Genomic DNA, 26,998 nt, shown 5'->3' on the forward strand with positions numbered 1-26,998 from the left:
GATTTTATTTTTTACATGGCACTATTACTGAAATCAGAACAGCACAACTGAATTTCACGGCTTTACAAAGCCCAGCCTGTCACACAAATGTGGATTTAAAACACTTTTGATTAGTATTATTTAAAAATCAACGTAAAACACTGGATGTTATCAGACTGATTTGGGAAGAACACAATTCCCTGTGCCTGTTTTCCAAAGCTGGCCTGCTGCCAGCACAGTCCCACTAAAATAGTTGCATTTATTCCACCACAGGTGTTTTGGAACAAGTATCAAAGCAACCAAGCTGCAGTGAAATAAAAGCAGAGATGCCTGTCAGGGAAGGGATGTTTCTCTCATGATCTGCTCTGGAAATCCCCTTCTCTCTGGAAAAAGAGGAGAAAAGAGGAGGCTTTTTGGCAGTGTCTCCAAAACTCATTTATAAAACACGTGTCCAAACAGCAACAACAACAGGAACCTGCTCAGAAGGGCTGATTTGGGATATTTGACATGTACAGGATCAGCTGAAGATGGAAACGCCTCAAAAATTACATCTTTAGATTATCCAAAGCTCCGTGGATATTTTTATAGCTTCTCCACCAATGAAAAACAATCCATTACTTTTTCTGCCTGCCACCAGAAAAGAAAAAAAAAAAGATTTTAAATTTTAAACTCTTAAGCAAGAAACTCTTCCTTGTCAAGGTTTAGAACATCACACAACTCCAGAGGACAAACCAGCCAAATTCTGTTGTTACCTGAGCAATTCTTGACTTGTGCTTCTGATCTCTGCCAACAATTTATTTTGAGAAAAAGTGCCAAATTCATCCCAATTCCCCCCAAAACATCTCTTGAAGTCCTTTCAAGTCTGCCCTTTATTCCCAACAACCTGAAGAAAATCTGAATTTTCTGGGTGATCCAAGAGATCCCTTCATCCCCAAGTCCAAGAACTGCCCAAACTTCCCCTTCTTCCAGAGAATTAAGACAATAAAAGCCACAAAAATCACGAAGGATTTTAATTTCTGTCATGAACACACAACAGGTCTTTCCAAGGCAGAGTTACCAAACTGAAATTCAGCAAACAGTGTGAGCTGATGTAAATAAGCCTTTGCTATTTATTAGGGACATCCACACAACACAGGTGATTATTTAAATAAAAGGAATCAAACCACGTACACAGAAAATACCAGAAAATTACACTGGCCATGATTTATTACAGAATTCTCCTAGGTCTGAAGACTCTCACACATGAAACACAAACCAAATCGACACAGGTGGACATAACAAGGCATCCTGGTGTTCCACAATAAAAAAAAATAAAATGAAATGAAAGGAAAAGCAGATGAAATTCCCAAGTTAAGGTGCACCAACACCCTGTGGCATCAGAGTACATGTGTGAAGGGGAATTTTAAGGATGTTACACAAGAGGTAGAAGTAAGATTTTTGCAGCGTCCAAACATCCACAGTTGTTTTACAGAAACACTTAAATAAGCCTAAATTGATTAATGATTAAGAATCTTGCATAATCAACAATTTGCTTTTTTTAAGCTAAGTTATAATTTCACGTTATTTCTGCTGGGCCCAACTAAAATCTCCTTCAGTAATATTTCACTAGCAGTGTAAAATGGGATATTTTAAGGAAATGAGTTTGACCAACACACACATAAATTATACACTTCAGACACCAAACAGTAATATTAAAATATAGATGCTATTCATCTTTATATATCTGTCATAAAAAATAAAAGGAAACTTATTTTTCCCATCTCTATCTTGGAAACAGCCTAATTCTGTGAAAAAACTACGCTCATTAAGTTACTGCTGTGCATAAACAAGTTATGTTTTATTCAGTAAAAAACATAAAGCAATCTTTGTCTGGCAATGATTTTTACTCTGATTTATTCTCTAACCAGTGCTTTTTTCTTTTTTTTTAATACACTATATGCAAATATTTTCCTTTTTAAAGCTCATTTGGCAACAAGCAAAGAGGATTTAGAACTCCAGTTCCTCAATTTGTTTCAAAGTTGCTCCTAACCCAATATATTTTCAATCTCTAACAGCACAGACATGTACATTAAACACATTATTCTGCACCTTTGATTACAGTATTGCTAATGAAGAAAAATAAAGACCTTCCATTCTATATCACTGATAAATTCGCTTGGCAAAGTTATTTCATTTTAGAAAATTACAAAGCAGTTCTCTACCAGAAAAAAAAAAATATTGATAAAAATCAGACATCTCAAGTGCTACAAACCAAAGGAAAAATAAAGTGCTGGTGACTGCCATGGATGAACTGCACAGGGAATAAATCAAGGTCTCGGCATGGTTAAGGCTCTATTTCCCTCCAAGCAGAACAGGAGAACACGAGGGGTGAAAATTCCCAGAAACAGCCCCAGTTTCTGCAGCAGGTACATTCCTCAGCTTGAAGAGAAAGCAAAATTATCCCAGCTAATTCCAAGGATCCTTAAAAAAAGAGGCTGGGAACTCATCCCTCCAGAGTTAATGATAAATGTTCAAGGTGAACACTGAGCTTGTGGTTAACGAGCTCCTGAGCTCAAGGTAAAGCAACAAAGCCAAATCCAGACAGAAATCTCTTAAAAGCTGTGCCTTCAGTGGGAGCAGGACCACACTCAGCTCTTCAGCAGCACAATTATTCCAAAATAATAATTAAAATACATATTCCACAGTCAACTGCCCTCATACTGACTGATGTGAAGGGCTCCCTGCTCCTGGCTCAATCTATGAACAATAAATAATCAAGAACCCAAAGTTCTTCCACCTTTAACGACTCCATTGGGAAAAATAAATCTGTAGCAGACTGTGGCTGTAAAGAATGGAATATTTAGTTTTGCAGCTAAAATCACATACTCTGCCACACAAATAATGATATAAAGAACAAAATCCCCAAAAACTGTGCTTTGGGCTGGTGCCACTATGAAGTATTTGCCAAAATTGCAGCTTTCAATCAAAGAATAGGAAAAAATAAAATAAAATTCCAATACCCAGCTACCAGAGCAGGTAAAAATATAATTTAAAAAAAAAAATAAACATACAGGCTTAAGGTCTGTTTGTTGCATAATTTTTACAGTATTTAAACAGAACAAAAAAAGAACAAAAATCCAATTTCCTGCAGAATCAGAGATATGACTTCATGGTGACTTAGTGAAGCAGAAGCCAACTCTGTCCAAAATCTCAGCAGCTGCACCCTGACAGCATCCAATGGGGAAAAGAATCTTGATTCAAGAGAGGATTCCTGGTCCCTCAAGCCTTCCTGACCATGGAAACCAAAAGAATGAGCTTCTCCACTGGAATTTGGGCTCCTGGAGGCTCCTTCCTTCTTGAAGCTCCCTTTTCCTCCTTTATATCCCCCAAAAAAAGGATTACAGATCAAAGACAATCCCAGGAAGTTGTGCTGGTGGTCACCTCTGGAAAAGTGCCCAGGAGTTTTCCACAAAAACGTGGGGGATCCCCACACTTCTCTGAGAAAAAAGAAATAACCTCAACAAGGCCTCTCACTCACATAATCCCTACCTTAAACCTTTCCCTCCAAGAAAAACAACCAGGAATAACCATAAAAGACTTATTGTGAACTACAGCAGCAGTCCTAAGGGAAATAATTTCCAAATTTCACATGCCCAGGAATGTGAAACAAAAAAATAAAAAAATAAAAAAATAATAAAAATAAAAAATAAAAAAATAAAAAAATAAAAAAATAAAAAAATAAAAAAATAAAAAAATAAAAAAATAAAAAAATAAAAAAATAAAAAAATAAAAAAATAAAAAAATAAAAAAATAAAAAAATAAAAAAATAAAAAAATAAAAAAATAAAACCACCCCAAAAAAAAAACCCAAAACAACAAAACAAGAAGAAAAGGCAAGACAAAAAAAGAAGACAAAAATATTGGTGGGGTGGTAAATGCCAGCAGCAAAGAAAAATATTCAGTTTGGAAAGAATAAAATCCAATAGCAGCAGTTTGTGAACGAAATGTCACCCACTCCTGAAAAGGCCACAAGCACCACGAACTTAAATAACCTTCCCTGCACGCTGCTCTAATGGAAATAACAAATTAATACCCATTTTTAGTTTATATAAATAGCATCAGAGCAACTTCACTGCCAGAGGGACCCTGTGGATACAGAAAAACAGGGATATATAACCTACAACCAGAAAAAAAAAAAAAGAATGAAGAGTTCTTTCCCTGCTGCTGGCCTCCCCTCTGGGATTTAAAAAGGTTGAATCACCAAAAACCTCCAGTTTACACAGAAATAATTGTAATTCTTAAGTCTGTGTTGTGTTGGACTACCAATCTGTGATTTTAGAGCATTAAAGATTCACTACCAACCCTCAAAAAGCACCTGATAATAATCCTGACTCAAAAAGGGACAACTGAGTATTGATTTAAACTGGAGCAATCCCTGACACCAGGACTGGCTGCAACTCTGCCACCTTCTTCATCTCACCCGCAAAATTAAAAAAGTATAAACCAAAACAGGGAAAAAAAACCCCATTAAATCTCAAGAAAGCTGAGTGGAGGGGTTGAAGTGGGGGAAAAAAGGGAATAAACTGAATTTTACCTGACCACTTCTCAAAATGGGGAGGGAAAGGGGGATTTGCTTTTTTCTCTCCAGAAATCAAACCTAACTCCAAATGAAAACCACCTCTTTGGCTTAACTGTGACCCAAAACCTCAATTCTGCTTTCTAAAGTCAGTAAAATGTGAATACAATTAGGCCCTAAAGCCACAAGCATCATACTTGTGCTTATTCCCAGCAAAAAAAACAGTGCAAGACTTGCAGAATTTGTACCTTGTTGCCAAATTAAACACAAGGCAGCAAAAATTATGACAGAGCTGCTGCAGCTCCAGGTGCTATTTTACAAAATAAAGTAGGTTTAATAAAGTGTTATACAAAATAAAGTGGGGTTTTTTTCCCTTAAAATGCAAAAGAATTTGTAATAAAACAAGCGAAGCAGAGCAGAAATTAAGAACTGAAGACAAAACTCATTCTAGGTCTGATACTGTCCATAACTAACTCATTTATAGAAAAGGGCACTAAAAAAATAAATCATTTTTGTTTGAAGAGCTGGAGTTTTTGTGAAGAAAAGAGAGCGAGGCAAAGTGAAACAGGAGCATTTGTGGGGCATGACAAGGAGCACCTGACCCGGGCACATGATCCAGGGGGACATTCCAGAGGCACAGAGCTCCTTAAAGAACCCAAACCTGGATGATCTCGTGTGTGCAATTAACATAATTAACAATGTGTGTTGATTACAGTCACGTGCAGCCACGTGTTACCCTTTAAAATGCATTTTTAAACTGAGAACAGAAGAGACCACACAGCTTTTTAACACTCTGGAAAAATGGGGCTGTTAAAGGCACATTAACTATGAACTAATTAAGATCATTAATTAACAGATGAGCAGTACTGTAAGAACCAATCATACCCTAAACCACTACAAAATAACCTTGGTTCTGTAAACAGAAAAAACCCCCAAGATTCAGATTCTTAAATTCTGATTTCCCGTCAGTACAGCAATGGTAAATTAATTTTAATTTGGGTAATTACACCCCCAAATCACCCACAAACTGAAATACTGCAAACTCCCCTTTTAAACTGTGGAGCACAATCAGTTTCACAAATGCAGACTGACCCTTCTTAAATCAGTTTGTGCAAATAAATTGCATGTGCACACAGAGAAAACACTAAAATAACTCTGGTATCTGTTTTTTAAGGCTGAAAATAATCTGTTAAGTGGAATTCACTTTCTTTAGGGGAAAAAACATAATTTTGCTATAGTAAGAATCTGATTTCTATCCACTTTTGCTTTTAAACTTGGTGGACTGCAATGAGACCTGGGTAAATTTTTGCTACAAATTTTCATGCCCCAACAGAGTTAAGGGTGGCACTACTGAGACAAAATCTGCTCTAGAAACATCCACAGATCCAGAACTACACAACTGCATTTGGAACACTTTTGCCAGTACAAATATATATGGGAACAGTTCTATAATTACCCACAAAAATGTCAAATTTGACACTGAACACCACATGATATAAAAATCTTCATTTTTGTCCTTCAAATTTTGCTTATATCCCCAACGTAATTCACTTTTAACCCAAGAACTGCTCTCCAAAGCTGTTCATTAAATCCTGACACTCAAGAACCTTAATTACTAGTACATGCTAGGAGATTGTGTAGCAGTAAGACAGTTGTTAAAGCATTAAAATATTCCTAAATGCCCTAAGATCACACCTTGAGTTAATGATTCTTTACTAATTTTCACGCTGAACAACCACACTCTGATTGTCTAAGCCATACAGTGGAGACTAATTAACAGCAATTAAATATATTAAACCTTCCACACCAAAAAAAAATGATCAGTGAAACAGCTTTGGTAACCTAGTACATAGTTAGTTTTGTGTAAATATTTTGCAAACATCCCTTTCCCAAAAAAATCCCTATATGCCACGTGTATATTTATATAATAATATACAGAGTTCCTGAGTAAATCCTTTAATCTGATTATTTGGAAGATTTGGCAAAATATTTAACTTCCTATTACTAAAATAGATTTTTAAATAAACATTCAATGGAGACTTTAAAATAAATATGGAATGTGTCTGAGAAAAATTATAGTACCATGAACATATATTAATAACAAATAATAGTTACTTTAATTAAGTGCATTCTATGTTATATTGTTACTGGTTTTCAACCCACTGAGGAACCAATAAACCTAATTTCTAATCCTGAGCGAGTTTTCTATCACCTGCTAATGTGCATTTCCATGCAGTTCACACTGCAAAGCTACAAAATCCACTTTTTTAGTGGAGAAACCAAAGCGGGCAATTCAATGGAAAAAGCTCGGTTTACACTGGTTTTGCTGGAAAACTGAACAGGCAGCACAACTGCTGAAGCCTGTCACACAACCAGCACTGAACACTGATTATTCCTGTCAAACTGAGGGAAAATCTGTCACCAAAAGCCACCAGCACAGCAGCCTGGATTGCTCCCGACACAGTGATGGCGTGAAAACTACTCAGTGATCGCTTTGGCTCTGGAAAGAACTACACACGGTGCAAAATGTCAAAATAAAACAAACCCTGAACGATTATTGAGGACCTTTAAATGTGCTAAATTGTCTCACTGAGCAAAAGAAAAGGAAAATTAAGCTCTACCACGCTCTGGTTGCTCAGGTCCTGGCAGGACTCAGAGCTTTGGGTGGAGGAAATGCTCAGCTCTCGTTCAGCTCCTCGGAACATCGAAATTCTCAGCAGCAGAAAAACTGCACTGACACCACCACAAGCTGTGTCTCTCCACACCAGAATTCCAGTACCACAACTGCACTCAGCAGGCACCTTAATTAACCCTTTTTGCTTCCTGACATCCTATGAAATCCACCTCTCCCGGTGCTGGGCAGGACCTGAGCCCTTCCCTCCCCATCCTCATCTTCCCTTTCATCATCTGCGCTTATTCCAAAATCTTCGTCGCTTCCTCAGCTTTTTCACTTCCTCTGCTTTTGTGCTCCACGCTGCTTTTTTCCTGGGTGCTTGTGTTTGAAGGGCAAAGCTCTTGCAGCGTCCCTTGAAGGAGAAGCTGTTGATTTTGGGGTCTGGCTGGAGGGGATTTTGGCAGAGTCCCCTGAAGCGCGCACCAGAGCGCAGTGCGGGCCCTGCGCGTGGCACCAGCCAGGGCTCGCAGGGCAGCTGCCAGGGCCAGCACATCTGCAACAGGAAAAACACATCAGTGGACAAGCCTGGAAATGGTATCAACTTATATATTTTCTTTTTTTAAAATTGCATAAATTTGTTCAACTCACAGCCTGGAGCAAATCGTGCTCAAGGAACAGCTGAGCCGCACCATTAATGACAGCTACAACATCTCACGTGAATTGTCTGTGCAAGAAGGGTCCAAAATGCTGCAAGGGGGGACAAAATGCTGCAAAGGGGGACAAAATGCTGCAAAAGGGGACAAAATGCTGGTGGACACTGGGCAAACTGGTCTGCCGAGGCTGCAGGCAGTTTTTTGATTTTGCAGGAAGAAAGGAGCACTGATTTTTGGATGGGTGAGTAAAAGCACAAAGATCTGGCCAAATACAGAGATGAAATCTTAAAGCAGCTCCACAGGGGACTTGTTTGCAACTGTGAATCCTGCAAGGCCAGGGATTGCAAACCTGCACATTTCCAGCCAAAACTGCTGATACTAAAACCCTTCAGACACAGATTGTTGATGGAATCTGGGACTGAGCTGCTCCTTCAGTTCTCTGGGAATTCAGGAAGGGAGGGGATCTCCCCAAAACCTGTGACTCAGCAGGAGGGACCAGGACCTGATGACGCCACAACTCCTTGTAACAGATGATAGAGCTGTAGGTTGGCAATATTTGGATGCTGTATTGGCATTAAATCTAATCATAATCATCCACTTAACCACTCTCCTACTTCTCCTGCCTGGCCAAGAACCTTCCTTCTACTCTTCCTGACTCCCACTTGGAGTTAAAGTCACATGGAAGTTTTAGGAGTCACTTTAAAAGTCAGTTTGCATGTAGGACTATTGTTCTAAGGGCATGACACTTTACATTCATTTTGTATTTTAATTTTTGGCACCTGAATTGCAAAAGCAAAACATTTTGGTTCTCCTTCCATCTTATCTTTCCCCAACAAGAAGAGCTCTTCCACAGCCAAAGGAACCTCCCTGCCCACTTCAGCAGTTAGGAGTCACAGGGATTTTCTCAAGAAAAATAATATAATCCTTAACCTCAAATCATAAATTGCCACGTTTAGTGCTGCTACAGGTTATTGTGGCTTTACTGCAACAGCATTTGGGAAACATGGAATGTCATTCCTGGTGGGTTTGTGATTTAGGTAAGGTAGACAGACAATTGATTTGCACAACACTGGCAATTTTGTTATTATTTTATAAGCTGAAGAGAAAAAGTTTAGCCATATCAGAAAATAATTCTACTTGCTTAAAAATGAGCACATTTTTGCTTTAGGACAACCACTTATGGCTATATAACGTCACTGAGGAGTTTTTACAGTTGTCACCTAGCCAAGAGGAAAAAATTTCAAAGTTTTTAAACTAGTAACAGGAGAACAACAAAAAAAAACAATAGAACTCAAAGTAATTTAAAGTCTTAAAAAGTAACAAGAGTGTATTTGCAAACTTTCTTTTGCCAAGGTGACAAGAATTGCTGCACATTGCAAATTTACATTTTTAGGTGGAACATATTCAGAACTTAATCCCTGAAAAAGCTTTGAGGGCTCCAGGAATGGGCAGCACTACCTTTCTCGTTGTTATAGCGTGGCACCCCATGACTCTGGGGGTTTGCAGCGTTCTCAATCTCATCCTTCCGACGTGCCTTGGTCACCTGAATGGCTTCCAGGTGGAGCTCCAAGGTCCTGGAGATGTTCCTGTGCACAGGAGCACCACAAAGCCTCTCCATTCTTCCTATCAGCACGAGCACCTGGCAGAAAACACCAAAATCACTGAGCACTGGTTGATAAACAAACAAATCCTGAAGCTGCAGCTCCACCAGGCCTACCCTGGCTCGTTCCCGGGACTGGTCGACGATCAGGCGATCCACGCGGGATGGGTTCGCGGGGAGTCGGGACATGGGGCAGGTGCTGGAGCTGGAGATGTGCTGCCCTGGGAAGTGTCTTGCAAGGTCAGCCTCAGTCTGAAAGGGAAATGATTTGTCAGTGTGAGTGCTTGAATTTAGTACAGTGGCATCAATCTGGTTTTTGGAGCTGTTTGGAATTTTCGAGTGGATTTGGAGTGAGCACCCTAGCAACTTCGGTCTGCCCTGACAGAAAAACATTCCCAAATATCCCAGAATGGTTTGGCTTGGAAGGGACCTTAAAGCTCATCTCATTCCACCCCTTACCACAGGCAGGGACACCTCCCACTGTCCCAGGCTGCTCCAAGCCCTGTCCAACCTGGCCCTGGGCACTTCCAGAGACCCAGGGGCAGCCACAGCTGCTCTGGGCACCCTGTGCCAGGGTCCCACCACTCTCACAGCAAAAATTTTTTCCCAAATCTAATCTAACCCTGCCCTCTTCTGGCTTAAAGTCATTCCCCTTGACCTATCACTACATGGCCTTGCCAAAAGTCTCTCTCCAGCTTCCTTGCAGGAATATTCCTCTGATTCAGCTCTCCCTCAGAGTTCAACACCTCTCACTGCTTCTCTCAAATGTCACATGTTATGCTTATTAAACAAACAGAACCAGGTGATAGCAGCAGCATAAATCACATCTCAAGTGCATCAGGATAAAACCACATTTAACACAAACTGGTACCACCTCTTTAACAGAGAAAATCTTTAACAGAGAAAATCTTTAACACAACAGCCAAACTTCTGCTGAGGAGTGGCTCAGCCAGTGTCTAACACACACAGTGACTAAACATCACCAAAACTATTTTTGGATAGGAAATTCTTACACATGGAGTAAAAAACACACAGCTAGCAGTAGATTCCTTATGTCCTTCCTCCTCCAGGGTACCATGGATGTAGGAGAGAGGAGTCAGGTGCTGCACTGCCATTCAAGGCAAGGCTAATTCCACATTCCCACTGTGTGTATTTGTACTGAATTTGAGAGGAAGTCCTTCTCTTTTCACTTTACTTCCACATTATTTAGTCCCTGCCCTGGTCCAACATGGATAACAAGAGCTGATTCCACCCGTACTCTTTATCTGAGGAGCCCGAAAGGCATCCAGAAAAAAAAAAGGACAGAGAAAGGGTCATGGATTCTTATAATGACACCAGAATTACCTAAGAATTACAGCTAATAAGCCATTAACTAAATTACATGCACATTTAATACTGCAGACAATTCCTAACTTGTGGAAATGCTTTAAGTGTGAGATCCCTGGAAGAGTGGGGTTTATGATAAGCTGTGACCCCAAAGCTGCAATGAACAGGTTTCAGAAAGCTGAAAGGGCTGAGTGATCAGACAAGGTGGAGAGAATTAAATCAAATCCCAGGGGGAGTTTCCATCTTCTCGAAGTCATCCCCTCCTGAAGAATGTGGTTTGGCTGCAGGAATGGGAGCCAGGCTATGGCAGCTGGTTTGGAGGACTGAGAACAGTTTATATTCCGTAACCACACAACGCCCTGAGCAACCCAGAGCAGCTCACTGGGATAAAACTGGATCACTTGGAATGGACCAGATCAAAGGGTCAATAAAGCCCCTTTCATTATTAAGTACAAGGATAAACAACCCTCCTTTAATGAAGAAATAAAAAGCAGGAGACAAAAACTACAACTTGGTCTTTGTAAATGACTAAATTGTCCCAAATCCTGCCTGAGAACAGGAAACACTGGAGCAAGAATCATCCCTTTCTCACTTCCAGAGAATTCCTGGAAGGCCAGACAGGCAGAGAGGAGTCTTGTTTAAAGGCATCCATTGGAGAGCAGCACAGGCACTTCCATTCACACTTCCAAAAGTCCATTAGCAAGGTCCCCCAGCTGATGATGGAAAGCAAAAGGTGTTTCCCAGGTCTGTTTGCTCAGACACCTTTTTCCAATGGCCAGGAGGTTTCTCACACGTGGAAGCAGCCAAGGACTGGGTGCATAATTAGAACCAGGGGTTACAGACAATTCATTTTCTAAGACCTGGCATGGAATTCAGGGATTTGATTCCTCTTAGGAAAGCTCTTCCTGCTTCTTTAGAGCACAGAGCTTTCATTCCCAAGTGCAATACCCTCATTATCAGTGAGATCCTTCCCTGCCAACAGTTCTGGGAATGGGCCTGAGGCAGGAAAGTGACCGTAATGAGAAGAGCATAAGCTGAAATTTCCTTTGGGAACAAACAAAACACTGTAGGTTTTCTCTACAGACAAATAGAGGGTGCCCAGGATTAGTTACTTCATTTTCTTTTTTACTAAAGCCAGAGATTTACTACAACAAGGAAGAAGAAAAAAAAAAATAAAAGGGAAAGCTGTGGCTGTATCACTGACAGTAAAAACCCAAAACAACAAAAATGACCCCAAACCAACAACAACAAAAAAAACCCCAAAAAAACCCCCAACAAACTAAAGAAGAAACACCATAAAACTTTCTCTCTTAAAACCAGCCACGTCTTTATCAGGAATCATCAGCAACCGTGTTTTACCTTCTTCCTCTCCTTCTCCAGAGCTCTCCACTGCTCATAGCACTCCTCCAGTCGGATGTGGAGCTCGTTAGCAGGGCCACTGCGGCTCCTGGGAGCTCTGTACTTGTTGAATGGGGTTGGAAAGGCAAAGCAGGGGGCAGGGATTTCCCCAGAGAAGATATCACTGAAGAAGGGACTCAAGGGGTTAAAGTCGTCGCAGTGAAAAAGATCAACAAGGTCCGAGAACGGAAACGGTGGCGGAGGGAAATTAAAATTATTTCCTGATGAGAGCAGTTGGTGATTAAACGGAGGGAAGCTGGGATTTTGCTTAAAATCAGACATGAATGGGAAAGAAGGAAGCAGAGAAGGATTGATGAAATCTGACAAGCTGCCACCATTCTGCTCGTGCTTTTTTGGAAACGCATCGAAGGGCTGGCGGTTTGAAGCTGCAGATCCCAAATGAGGGATCCAATTCGTTCTACCTCTTCTATCATCTTTATTGCCACTTTCCTGGCTCTGCCTTTTTGGGAACCTGTGGTATTTCTCAGCAGGGTCTCCACCTGCAGCTTTCTGCTGCACGAACCAGTCGGGCGAAAAACGAACGGGGAATTTGCGGCGCCGCCCCTCTTTACTCATCCCGGCATCCTGCTGCGATCTTCCAACGGATCTCACCTGCTTCTGGCTCTCTGAGACGAAATGAGGAACCCCCAAATGACTGGGAACTCCCTTGGATGTCTGTAACCTCCCATCTTTCCTGGGAGGGAGGGCGGGAAGGAGCTGGGGGTAGTAGGAGGGCTGTGTGAAAGGCTGGTGGGTGGGAGAGCCCCCTGACATGGTGGAAACCCCTGATGAGGACTGGGGGCTCGTGGCCATTTGTTTTCCACATGGAATTTCAGATGCAGCTGCCAGTTTTTTCCCATCCAGCCACACACACCCCTGGTATGAGGAATAACTCCCGTTTTGCACAGCATTTTTCACAGGTAAATCATATTCAGCTACATGAGAACTTTCCTTAGGGCCCATATTCACTTTACACTCATTATTATTATTATTAAAAGCATCTCCCAAAGTAAAGCCACGATGGCCATTTTGCACATGGCTTTCCTGGGGTTTTCTGCCTGTTCCTCCAGAAAAATTATTTTCCTTAGTGGGTTGATTGAAGAAATTAAGTGATGGATGGACAGGTGACTGCAGTTTGTGAGCAGCTGTGAAGTTTTCACATCTTTTAGAGAACAGCTGGCTGTCCTGGGATACTTTATCCCAAGAGTTATCACCAGGCTGATTGGAAAGATCAGGGGAATACTTAATTTGTCCTTGAGCATAATTTTTCAGAGCTTTTCCTCTTGCTCTTTCGCTTTTCCAAAGCTCCTTCTGCACGCTGGGGCTTTCCTTCATCCTGTTCTGAGGAGAAAAAGGGCTAAAACTGGAGCCACATTTTTCATAGCCTCCATTTAACCTCCCGTGGTCGTAAGTGCACAGATGCTGGTTCCAGCTCCCACTTGGGAAGGAAAACCCTTCCTGGGGAGCTGTGGTGCTGTTCTGCCAAGAGGGATTCTCAGGGTAAGCGTTCATCGGGGCGGTGCTGGGATGAGCATGGGGAGAGAGCCAAGACTCGAGGAGCTGAAGGTCTCCCAGACCTCTGTGCAGCATCTCCACATCAGGAGGCTCCTGCAGGGGTTCCTGATGGCAGCTGGTGCCCAGCAAGCTGGGGAAATCCTTGTTTTGGACACAGTGCTGAGCTGGGAGCCCTGGGAACTCCCCATTGCTGCCCAGATCGGGTGCCCACAGAGGGGGAAACAATCTGGATAGAGAATTCCTGTAAGAGAGTTCAACAATCAGGATTTAAAACGTTTCTTACTTTAAAACAATTCACACATCAGGGTTATTCCCCAGCTTTACATTATTGACCAGCAATGCACAGCTCTCCTCAAAAACAGGAGGAATATTCCCACTGCAGCTGAAATGCTCTGTGAAATCCCATCACCCAACTGTTTAGCTGATGCACGTTCAGAATTGCAGAGTTTATTTGGATTTATTTTTATTTAATTGGATTTATTTATATTTAATCTCAGATTCAGTGGAATCTGAGATTAAATATCTCAGATTCCACTGCAGTCAGTCAGCTCCCTACCAGTCAGAATTAATTATCATCTTTATTTCCTCCTCAAATTCTGTAAAGGTGATGGAAAACTTAAAAAAAATTTGCATTTTTAACAGTTCAGTTTTGCTGGGTTTTTGTGGGGTTTTTTTACTGGCAAGTGAAGACACCTCCACATTTTAAGGGGATTTAAAAGGCTGTCATTACTCAACTCTGAAATAATTAAAAATGTGTATCATATCTATGTGACAATGTGCATAAAAACCAGCACACAAATGACAAGGACTCTCAGAACAAACTTACCAATCTGTAGCTGGTTCTGGTTTGTTTGGCTCCTCTAAAATGCTTGACACCAACCCAAACATATCAGGCCCATTGCCAGAGTAATTAAGATTTATTGGTGCCCTGAAAAATGAAATAAATAAACAACAAAGTAGAAGTTTTAAATAAGTATTTTTCTCCTAAACATAACAGGCAAGAAGAAGAGGATCAAACTTTTATTTTAGCAGCGTTTTCTAGTTGTTCTGAATTAAATGTATCCTGAGCATCCTTCTACAGAAATCTCTTTCTGCATTTGTGAATTCTCTATTCCAAGTGAAGTAGAATTATTTTCCTTTTTGCTTCACCAGAGACTTTCCAAGCACCAAAAATTTTTCTTTCTTTCCAATAAACAAAACTGTTTCACGGACATTCCTTCAAACCTTGACTGTCTTGTTTAGAGCATAAATAGGATCAATATTCTCAAAGTCTGGAACATTCTAATTTATCTGCTGCCAAATAATTCAAAACCTATTATCTTAATCCCAGAAAATAATTTATTTACTTAAGTTGGACCACTTTTTAATGCCCTTTTGGGGTTTTAGTAAGTATTTTCTTAGTCTAAGTAAGTTTCTCGGTCAAGTTAGTTAGTTTCTCACTCAAGTTAGTAAGTTCCTCACTCAAGTTAGTAAGTTCCTCACTCATAAAAGAACTAACTAATTATCTCTGGTAAATACCCAAGGTTTTCCACAAGTTTTAAACAATCCTAATTTTTACTTCAGGTGCAAGATTAGATTTTTATCGAGTTGCTCATAATGACTCCTGACTCTTCCTCACAAGTTAATTAAAACAATGCTGTTAAAGATTTCCTTCCCTCCATCCTCGTTGTTTTGCTCCAATGAACTTCCCTCCCCACCTTGTTCTGATTCCTTTCAGTGTCCCTGAAGATCTCGGAGTTTTCCCTGGTGCCACCTTACCCAAACCACCTCAGCTGCCACTTAATTGCTCACTGACTCTGATGAACAGAGACAATAAAATGTGAGACAAACTCTTATTAAAAAAAAAAAAAATCACCTTTTTAATCTCTTGCCACTGGGAAAATCAGTGAAAATTACACCCTGCTGGCTTTTAAGACCTCACCAGTTTCACTTCTAACTCAGTCCCTGATTTACTCCATGACTGCTCAGTTTCCTCTCAAAGGGATCTGGATTTAATTTTGGATGCACTGAAGTGCAAACACTCTTTTCAAAATGTTTTGTGACTGCAGAACTGATACTTGATAACCAGATCTTTTCTGTGTCTTGGTCAAATCACAATGTTTTTTTCTTTTCCTATTTTTTTTTTTAAGGAGACCTCAAGAAATTCTGAATATCTGCTGGCTCAGAATGGGTGTAGACATGGATTAACTCTAATTCCATAACTATTTTTTGTCTTTAAAGTTACCTTGCAATAATCTGTGAATAATCACAGATATAATAACAAAGGCTGCTTTAAGGAAATACTGTATATTTTAACTGGCAAATTGCCACTCCTTACTTAAAATTAACTCTTACAGTTGACACCAAAGCTGTGTGATCTTTTATTCAAAAATGAACATCACTCTGAGACTTCCCACTGGAACTAGCAAAAAAAAGGGTTTTTTGCAATATATCTTCCTTAACTATTAATTTTAATAGATAATTAACTATTCATTTTATTAATTTATTAATTAACTATTAATTTTCAGCACCTTAACTATTAATTTTCAGCACTGTTGCCAGTGGACTCTGCTTTCTCCCCACCTCAGATTTTGTCTTTCTTATTAAGCAAATGATTAAAAAAAAATGCAGTGAGGTATTAGAAATGCTCATTAAAAGAGCATTTTCTCATCAAGAGCTGCTGTGTCAGTCTCTATCACCCAATTCCCTCCAAAAAAGGCAATATTCTGTCACCACCACTCAGCTTTAAGATGGAAAAAAGAAAATCCCCACACATCTTTTCCTCACAACCTCGGTAATAACCATTACAGAACAAAGAAAATCCGCTGAGTTTCCAGAAACTCTCCCCAAAAAATATCCAAAATCCCCATTTGTTCTTTAGCACAAGAATTGCAGTGACCCAGAAGCCCTGAGGCCACAGCAGGAACGCTGATACCTTTTCTTTGGGCACTCCTGGAAGGCAGTTTGGGATGCAAAATCCTCGGCACATCCCGGCCAGTCGTTGCACAGCTGGGAGGGCTCCGGAGGCGTGGGGGGACTGGGGACTGCTCCCAGTAATGGGGAGAAAAACTGAGTGTCCATGGTTGGCTTTCTGCTGTTTACCTGCATTGAACAGAGAAAGAAATATTTCCTTTTTAATATTAGATGTTCATCTAGAAAGCAGTAAAGGCAGCAAGGCAAAGCTTTGCTTTGATTTCCTGAAGTAAACGGATTTTTTGGGAATGCGTAACGTAGCCCCACCAAAAGGATAAAGTCTAAATCGTGCTCCCTCCTTTGCCTTATTAAGGCAAATTTAATAATGATTAATTAATAAAATTAATAAATTAACCCAAATCTGTCTTCTGAAAATAAATATGCAAGTAACAGAATTGACTTACTGCACAGTAATAGGAATTCTCCACAGGTTTCACATTTTCGGTGTTGGCGTGGCACGTTCAGAATCGCCTGCTCTGTGAGACTGGGAATGCACCTGTCCCAGGCAAACACATCCCCTCTGGAAAACAAGAGCCATCATCCCTGTTATAACCCCAAAAACCACAAAATATTCCAGTGAAGAGCCCATGGGAAGAAGGAAGCAGTGCCTGGAAACTCCAAAGAGCAAAATGTGGGTAAGAAAGAAAGCCAAGTACTGCTGCAGAAAGGAATATTACAAATAAATTATTTATTCAGAGGTTATTTATGCCAAGAAAGACTGGAACAGATGATATTTGAGGCCTCTTCCATCCTGGAATTCTCTGAATTTAATTTATCTTCTTTACTATTAATCCCTGGCCCAGTGAAAGCTGTCACAGACTCAGATCTCCCTTCCTGGGTATTTTCTGAAAAGGTGGGACAGAAATATTCTCTGGTCAGGTGTGTTCCCACCAAGAGCAGGACAGAGCAACCCTGCAGAGAATGCTTTTGAACTTAAAAAGTTTACACAGTTTATCACTTGCTGTGAACTGATTTTGCACATCCAGACCAATCCCTATTAAATAACAGAATTAGAGGTACAAGGACCCCGTGGAGGCCACACAAATATCCTGTAAAATTCCATATAAATGCTGTCAGTATTTATGTCATTAAATGAGGCACAAGAAGAGCTCACACAGGGACATTCTGACCCTGCAGGGGAGGAGCAGGAGGGTGTGACCCACACTTTGCTCCAAGTGACTCCTGAACAAACACAGGCATCCCTTAGGATCCAGCAAGGCCAAAATTCCACGAGAATTTAGCAGCAAGCCCATGGCAATGCCCAGCCCCTGGTGCTGTCTGAGCTTCCAGGAAGCAGCAGACAGAGAAAAACCTCCTGCCCCCTTGGCCAGCATAAAATACTTGTGCACAGATTAAAAATAGGATCTGTAACAAATGGATTTATGCTTTATTTTCAGAGCCATTAATCACTGCTGATGTTGAGTTGTGCAGGACAATGTGTCTAAAAGCCCAGGAGAAGAGGGACTCCGTGTACCCTAGATAAGGCTCAGTGCTTCCAAAACACTGGAGCCTGTTCTTCCACCCAGTCAAACGTAAATTCTCTTCTAGGGTTTACATAGGAACCTCTAACAAGTTGCAGGAAAAAAAGAAAAAAAAGGATGGAATCACTCAGAATCTCAAAGTTACAAATCAATTAATTAAATGCTGCTTTTGGGAAATAAAAGCGGGGGGGGGGGGGGAAACCTTTAATTTAAAAAAAAAAAAATTATAATTGAAAGAAATTAAAACTCCTACAGTCTTCAGTAGAGCTTTTACTTTATTCCCTTGCATATCCTGGGAAAGCCACTGGTCTTGATGAATTGCCTTCAAAAACAACAATAAAAAGCTACATCTAAAGCTCAGACAGATCATTTGGACTAATTTTTTTCATTCAAACAGTGAAGGAGCAGGCAAAAAAAGTATTTACCAAAACCACTCACTATTTCCAGAAGCCTCACACATTTCTTTGTACCTAGATTCTCTTATAAAGTTAGAGGAGAAATAGGTGAGCACAACTTCATTAATAAAAATGTTAAGATTTCCTGTATAAATATATATGAAATAAAATAGTATCGAAGCTCTTTGACATTGATATCATTGTGGTATCTGTGACATAAAAGGAAAGATTTAGATCAGACACTGAGAGAAAGCTGTTCCCTGTCAAGGTGGGGAGGCCCTGGCACAGATTCCAAGAGGAGCTGTGGCTACCCCATCCCATCCCTGAGACGCTGGAAGTGTCCCAGGCCAGGCTGGAGCAGCCTGGAATAGTGGAAGGTGTCCCTGCCCATGGCAGGGAGTAGAATAAATGATTTTTAATGTCTCTTCCAAACCAAACCATTCTGGGATTCTGTGATCTGCAAGATCAGTGGAAGATGTGCCCGAGCCACTTTCCACACACAGAGGCTTCTGTAGCTGGAAACAGAGACCTGCATCTTGTGAAAATCCTCCCTCTGCCGGGATTCCACAGCACTGGGAATACAGCAGGACACTCCCACGTTTTTCCTCATTACTGGAAGTGTTTTGTTCCCAGCGCTGTCCGGCAAAGCCCTGGAAGCAGTTCAAGACTTGTGGCTGTTACTGAGAGATGCCAGGAGCTGCTGGCAATGCACCCTCAGACAGTCTGGAAGGAGTTTTAGGAATTTTTCATGGAGAATCCTAAATTATGCCAGGGTTATGAACATCTGGGGGACTGGAACAGTATTATTTGGGTTGAGAAAGCACCTGCAACTTCCAGGGTGCTCCAAGCCCCATCCAACCTGACCTTCCAAGGATCCCAGGGGCAGCCCCAGCTTCTCTGGGAATCTGTGCCAGGATTTCTTCCTCTTTAGAGATGAGAAGAGCTTCTGGCTCATATTAGATTAAAAATTCTCTGAAAAGATGTTTTATAAGCTGAAAAATAACATTACCACAGCTAAATATTGCTTCTTTGTACAATCAGAAGAAACCCCTTTCACTGACACAAAGTCCCACCTGACAGAGTTCTTGGTTTTCCAAAAAGGCATTAAAATAAGCCAAAAGTAATTTTTTACAAAAATGAGCCAAAAAGCTTTTTTTTTCAGCCAGTTATCCTAAAGGATAACTGCAGGATCTGCCTGCTCCAGAGCACTGCAAGAACATCCCTGATAACAGTAAACAACAGCACTGCAGCGTTATCACATCCACACTGAGGGTATTCTGCTCTGATTTCTCAGTAGGATAAGTATTTCCTGTTTATTTCTTGGGTTTTGTTTCTTGGCAGGATAAAGCAAACACAAAAAAAGCACTGATTTGGGGCGTTTTTAAGACTTTTAATAACTCCCACCTGTGGATATCAATCTGTAGCACAGTGGGACTGCCTGACTCATTCAGGGTGCACTGCCAAGGATTCTCTGAAATCCACTGGGAAAAAAAAAAGTGAAAAAAACCCCAGAAATCTCTAAATTGCTTTTTTGGGTTTCCCAGGAAATGAAGCAGCAGAAGAAAACAGGCAACAAGGATGTGTAAAAAATCAAATTCAGGGGAGAAAATAGGTCAGTTATTCAGACCTCTTAGTCAGGGATAAAACCACAAAAATGGCAGATAACTGAAGATTTCCCTCTAAATACTGAACTCACAGCATCACAAAGACTTGTTGCAGCAGCAAAAGGAAATGTTCCTTTTCAGCAGCCAAAGAATCAAGAAACCTTTTTTTCCTGAGGAAAAGAAGCCAAGCTTGCCAGACCCCTCTTAGCTGGGTCAAAAGCATTTTCAAAAAGCACCTTTTAAGGTGGGCTGTGTGTGGGAATAAATAACTAAAATAACAGTAATGAATAACATTAATATGTAGAAAAATCATGGCAGAAAAAATCATGAATTTATGAGGTCAAGATATGGGTTCTGTTGCCCAGTTACAATTAAGAATATTCACAGGTTCAGAAGCCATTTGTTTATTTTATTTTAACACAAGCATCTAAATACTGGCTATTCATTTCATATTAATGAATATTTTTGGGTTTTTTTGTGGGTCCATGGTAACTTCCAGCAGTTTTTCTTCAGGACTTTGTGGTGAGTCTGACAAAGACAAGAAGAACATGGGAGGATCTGCTGGATTTCCATGAGCAGAGGATCGCTCTCCTGCCCTGACACAGAGAAAGCTGCTCCACCTGGGAGATATTCCCTCCAAATGCTGAGGTTTTTGTGTAACGTGGTTTATTCACTACAAAAAAAAACACCTCAGATGAGTTTTTATTTCTGATTCCCCACAGAAATTCAGTTTTGGGCTCACCTGTGGCTGGCAATGCCCAGGGGTGGCACTTGGACCATGTCCTTGTTATCAGCAGCCAGGTTCTCTCCTCTGGAATGAGCAGCATTGCGTGCAGGCAGGAGTCAGACTCCTAAACACCAACTTCTCCTGTTGAAAAGCAATTAAAATCAAAAAAAAAAAGCAGTTAGCAGGTCTGTCAAAGTTGTATTTACAAATAAAACTCATTTCTAGCTCCTCCCACTCACAGCCCCAGGGCTCCTCCAGCCCAGCCAGCCCTAACCCAAGGCAAGATGGGGAAATCCATCCTGCCAGGGAAGGGAACAAAGCTGGGAAGGGGCTGGAGAATTCCTGAGGGAGCTGGAAAGGGGCTCAGCCTGGAGCAAAGGAGGCTCAGGGGGAATTTATGTCTCTGCACAACTCCCTGACAGGAGGGGACAGCTGGGGGATCAGGCTCTGCTCCCAGGGAACAGGGACAGGAGGAGAGGGAAGGGCCTCAGGCTGGGCCAGAGGAGGCTCAGGGTGGATATTATGGGAAATTTCTCCCCTGAAAGGGTGGTCAGGCCTTGGAGCAGGGAAGTGGTGGAATCCACCACCATCACTGATGGAATCACCACTGTTCAAAAGGTGTCTGAATGTGGCACGTGGGGACAGGGCTGGACTCGACTATCTGAGAGCTCTTCTCCAAACTGAACAATCCCACATTCCCAAGATCCAGGTGGAATGTTCCTATTCCAAAATCCTTCCCTGTGCTCTCTGCACACCCACTTTGACCTGTTCCAAGGGAGTGTCCAGCTGTGGCTGTCCCCTGCCACACGTGTGACACTCCCCAGGCCACTGCAGAACAACGCCCTGCACAAACCTACAGCTTCATCTTCACTGCCACAAAGCTTTGACTGAGTGAAGCCCTGCACAAACCTACAGCTTCATCTTCACTGCCACAAAGCTTTGACTGAGCGAAGCCCAGGGCAGCTTTTACGATTAGGATAAATTAGGGTAAATTTTGCAGCAGCCAAATTCATCCTAATTTTAATTTTTCCTGGTTTTTATCCTATTTTTTTATTCTCAAAACCTGACAGAGCAGCTGCTCCTGTCCTAAAGGAAGGAGATGATGTCAGGCAGTACCCACTTCCCACTGTGGCTGATCTCCCCCAACCCACAGCACTGAGGATTTGGCTGATCTGGGTTTTGCTACCAGGAATGGGATCCTGCCACATCAACCTTTTATCAGCTGTTTTTCTGTCTAACAATACACATTATTGATCTAGTTAATCATTACCTCAGGGACACAACCAACTTTAGAAATGGATTTCACAAAGCACTCGTGGGATATCCCAAAGCCCAAATAACAACTCATTGATCTCTCTAAGCAGGAGCTACCTGAAATCATGGGAAACTCCCAAACCGATGCAGGTGCTGCGTTTGGGCTTCACAAGGCACACAGGAATCTGAGGGAAGCTTAAAATTTACACAGCTGCTCCAAACAGGTCTGAGTGCTGTCCCTGTGCTCCAGCCTCCTTCAGAAAAATGGGATTTTCTGTGCTCCCTGCCTGTGGCTCCTACAAACAGAAGCTTCTTGCACTACTGGTAAATAAAAAGGGGATTTCAAACATTACCTCAGTATTTCAGAGAGATAACAGGGAAGGCCTGAAAATTTCCTCCTACAAGTTCCAGAATTGGGTGTCAAGTTTGGAGATCCTTTTTTTTTTAGACTCATTTTATATTTAGGCCTATCTGCTTTACAAAGCCACCTGGCAGAAAGGTTTTTGGGGATAAGAGATTCCAACCTGCTCCTCAATGCCACCCTTGAAACAAGGCAGTGATGCCTTTGTCAGGTACCTGTTCTTGAGCCTAAAACCCCCACCCAAACTCACAGAACATTTCTGCAATGTTTATATAAAAACTTCCAATTCATAACCTCACCCTTCACTGACTGAAATTCTTGATTTAAAAAAATAATAATTTGCCAGCAGAGAGTTTAGAAACAAAGCCCTGCCATTCATTTAAACTATTCCAAAAGGTTACTAATATTGTTTTTAATGAGAGATTTCATAGCTCTACACACTCCTCATTGTTGTCCAAAGCCACAAGTACTCTGAACATTCCAGTCCCACTATTTCTAATTATTCTGTATGCAAAAATGATTGAAACCCTTACTCTGAAGTTTCAGGTTTCATTTTTCTATTCAGGCTCCATGAAAATATAAGGGAATGTAATTCACCTTCACTTACAATTCCTGTCACGTGTCACACTCCATTATCTCCTGGTAGCCCCGGGAAACATAAGGGAATATTAAACAAATAGGTAACGAGTTTTTACTGGACTTCCACTCACTTTAAAGTCAAATAATCCAAAGGCACCTCAAGTGCCTGATTTGTAGATAATGTCCTGTGCTGTTAAACAGGATTATTGGTACTAATAACAAACTCTTTTGTTCAGGAATATAAAATTCCAGCTGGAGTTACAAAATATTTCTCCCAATTCATTCTGACCTACCCAGTACAGTTTAAATTCCAATAAATCAAACTCTTTCTGAATAGATCTTAAAACACACAAAAGTGCTCCATTGCTGAATGGGGAAACCCCCACACTTTCTGAATTTACAAACTGGTGTAACATGTGAACAAATAAATAGATCTTTTAAAATCAGCTGCACAAGGATCAGGACACACTAAATATTACATAAAAAGTTTGTGTCTTAATTTCATTAGACTACTCAAATTAGATATAAAGCCACTTTCCCCACTTGACTTCCTCCTCACTTTGTGAGATTAAAGTACAAATCAATCAAACACCTAAACTGCTTCTATAAAGAAACAGACCAGTTTTTAATATTTTAATTACCTGGTTGTTAAGTTACTATACTTCTCAGGGGAGAGATAACAGCAAGCATTCCCAAGTTTCCTATTCACTTGGAGAAAGACTTTTAAAGAGAAAGACTTTTAAAGAGAAAGACTTTTAAAGAGAAAGACTTTTAAAGTCTCCTGCTAGGAGACTCTGGTGCTCAGCACCACGAGATGCTTGTTTGTAGAAATATGAGCATTGTCAGGCACTTACACCAAAGAATCACTTGAAAGCACTGAAAAATCACTGAACACTATTAGGAAAGTAACTCACCACACTTTACTTTAAACTACAATAACCTCAGCAAGCATTACAGAGCAGAAATCACTGTCCTGGGTGACTTTCCAGCTGTTCAAAGCACCAGCATCCTTCCAGACACCCCGAGTTATCCTTCGGACAGCCCGAGCATCCTTCCGGACACCCCCGGGTTATCCCTCCTGGAGGCGCAGAAACCTCATCCCGCAGCCAGAGCCAACTTCCACCGAGACCAACCTGCGCAGCTGTCTGTTCCCACCGGCCATTCCCCGGCTGCTTTTCCTGCCCCAGGGAGCCGAGCCCGTCCCCGCCGGTTCCCGCCCGCTCGCACCGCGGTTACCACACGCGCTCTGTTGCCAGGCTGTGGAAAAGCGTCTCCTCCACCCCCCTGGAGCCGCGGAGCGAGGGAAAAGCAGCGGGAGAACCTCGGGCAAGCGGCGGGCTCGGAGCTGCGGGAGGGGAGCGGCCCCGGCGGGCGAAGTGCGACCCGCGAGTCCCCGAGCCCACACGGGAGCAGCCGGGCTGCCCTCCCCGAGCCCACACGGGAGCAGCCGGGCTGCCCTCCCCGAGCCCACACGGGAGCAGCCGGGCTGCCCTCCCCGAGCCCACACGGGAGCAGCCGGGCTGCCCTCCCCGAGCCCTCACGGGAGCAGCCGGGCTGCCCTCCCCGAGCCCTCACGGGAGCAGCCGGGCTGCCCTCCCCGAGCCCTCACGGGAGCAGCCGGGCTGCCCTCCCCGAGCCCTCACGGGAGCAGTCGGGCTGCCCTCCCCATCCCCGAGCCCACACGGGAGCAGCCGGGCTGCCCTCCCCATCCCCGAGCCCTCACGGGAGCAGCCGGGCTGCCCTCCCCATCCCCGAGCCCTCACGGGAGCAGCCGGGCTGCCCTCCCCATCCCCGAGCCCTCACGGGAGCTGCCGGGCTGCCCTCCCCGCGGTGTCACCTCCCCCGGTTCCCTCACGGCCTCCCGAAGCGGCGGACGGGGGGCCCGGCCCGAGCAGGGAGCGGGGCTGCAGAAAGGCCCCACGGGACGAGGGACAACGCCGAGCTCACATTTCGCCGCTGTCGCTGCCCAGCCAGTCCCGGCCATGGAATTCTGATGTCACCGCGGGGCCAGGATGCGCGAGGACTCTGGGAATTGCAGTCTCCTCCCGCCCTTCCCGAGCTTTGGGATCCCCCCTTCCCGCCCAGTTTCGTGGGAGGCGCGGCTGGACTGAGCCCTTCAATCAGGAAACGCTGGATCCCAGCTGGGACTTCGGGAAATGCGGCTTCTCCTCCCCAGTTAGCAGAGGTAATTTCCGAGTAATTATGCTCAGGTGATCATCATTCTATATAATTAATTAATTAATTAATTAATTAATTAATTAATTAATTAAATAAATAAATATTTTATATTTTCTTTTTTCAATTTATATTTAATATTTTATATATTTTCTATTTTGTATTTTTATATATTTTATATATAAAATATACAATTATAGATTTTATATACATATAATATACGTTATTATAATAAATTATATCATTATATATACTATATAGATATAATTTATATCTAAATATATATATTTGTATATTATATATATAAATAATTATATCTATTATAAATATACTTTATATATATTTATATATATTTATGTATAAGTATATATAAATTTATATTTTATATATATTTTACATATACATTATATGTGTGTATATATATAATTAATTTATTCGTAGATATTCAAAAGTATATATAAAAGTATGTGTATATATATGTATGTATATATATGTATTTATATATAAAAGTACGTGTGTATATATGTCTGTGTGAAAGTACGTATATAGAAGTATATAAGTATAAATATATATAAAAATTACATAACTATAAAAGTATATATATAAAAGTATGTGCATATATGTATATATTTACATATATTTATATATATTTAAAGTATATGTGTATATATGTATATTTTTTTACATATATATATTTAAAGTATATATATGTGTCAATGTGCATATATAATTATATAAATATAAAAGAATATATATAAGTGTGTATATACGTATATACATTTAAATTGTACAAATATGTATATTAAAATATATCTTTTATATATATTTATATACATATGTGAAAGTACATATACAAAAGTATAGAAGTTTAAATATATATATTAAATTATTTGTATATATATGTATATGTGTAAAAGTACATATATATAAAATTATATAACTATAAAAAATATATATCAATGTATATATATGTGTGTATATATATAAACTATATATGTGTAAAAGTGTATAGCTAGAAAAAGAACTTCAGTATGAAAGTATATATTTATTAAAAAGTATAGATATAAATGTATATGTATATACATATATATATGTGTGAAAGTACATATATAAAAGTATACAAGTAAAATATATATGTAAAAGTATGTGTGTAAATATACATATATATTTTAAGTATATATATGTGTAAAAGTAAATATATATAAAATTATATAACTAAAAAAGTATATATATCAAACTGTGTGTATATATGTATATATCTTTAAGTGATAAAAATGTATATATATTAAAAATATATACATAAAAGTATGCATGTGTGTATATATATTTAAATGTTTGTGAAAGTACATATATAAAAGTAAGTATAAATATATATAAATGTATGTATATATATGCTTATATATATTTTTAAGTATATATGTGTGAAAGTATATATATGAAATATATAACTATAAAAATATATACATAAAAGTATGTGTATATATATTTAAACCATATATATGTGTGAAAGTGTATATATATAAAAGAATAGCAGTATAAATGTATATAAAAAGTATATGAAGTATATATAAAAATATGTAAATATATAAATTTATATAAAATATAAAATATATATATAAATATAAATATATGTGGATCTATTTATATATTCTGTATTTATATATATAAGTATATATGTATTCTTATTTCTATTAGCATATATTTGTATGTATGTACTATATTTATATACTTACATACATATATATTAAATAATATAACAAATAAATATATATACATATGATAAAAGTGTATATATATTTGTATATTAGTTTATATACACTATACTAATACA

The 26,998-nt window shown here is 40.4% G+C and overlaps 1 protein-coding gene across 3 annotated transcripts; it reads right to left on the reverse strand.

The window, feature by feature from the left end:
* Positions 1-4,846: 4,846 nt before the first annotated feature.
* Positions 4,847-25,166, reverse strand: LOC111925561 (uncharacterized). Of its 3 annotated transcripts, none has more exons than XM_023922051.2 (9): positions 24,940-25,166; positions 20,814-20,939; positions 16,996-17,111; positions 16,554-16,720; positions 14,466-14,567; positions 12,086-13,880; positions 9,518-9,652; positions 9,259-9,439; positions 4,847-7,700 (listed from the first exon to the last, which is right to left on the reverse strand). In XM_023922051.2, the coding sequence occupies exons 4-9, from the start codon at positions 16,697-16,699 to the stop codon at positions 7,447-7,449; spliced, it is 2,613 nt and encodes an 870-aa protein (XP_023777819.2). In that variant the 5' UTR covers positions 16,700-16,720; positions 16,996-17,111; positions 20,814-20,939; positions 24,940-25,166; the 3' UTR covers positions 4,847-7,446. The 3 variants fall into 3 exon arrangements, with proteins under 3 accessions (XP_023777819.2, XP_086723449.1, XP_086723447.1); XM_086867323.1 differs by having other exon boundaries at positions 24,796-24,961; XM_086867321.1 differs by lacking the exon at positions 24,940-25,166 and adding an exon at positions 22,170-24,284.
* Between the last annotated feature and the right edge of the window lie 1,832 nt (positions 25,167-26,998).

The sequence above is a fragment of the Cyanistes caeruleus genome, chromosome 1, assembly GCF_971803275.1.
Source record: "Cyanistes caeruleus chromosome 1, bCyaCae1.hap1.1, whole genome shotgun sequence".
Classification (NCBI taxonomy): domain Eukaryota; kingdom Metazoa; phylum Chordata; class Aves; order Passeriformes; family Paridae; genus Cyanistes; species Cyanistes caeruleus.

Bases quoted from the DNA above. Each gene is read 5' to 3' on its own strand.
- LOC111925561 (XM_023922051.2), bottom strand. From the start codon at position 16,699: ATGGACACTCAGTTTTTCTCCCCATTACTGGGAGCAGTCCCCAGTCCC. The intron at 14,568-16,553 runs GTATCAGCGTTC...TTCATTTTTCAG, and splicing joins CAGGAGTGCCCAAAGAAAAG to GGCACCAATAAATCTTAATT. The intron at 7,701-9,258 runs GTAGTGCTGCCC...TTCCTGTTGCAG, and splicing joins ACGCTATAACAACGAGAAAG to ATGTGCTGGCCCTGGCAGCT.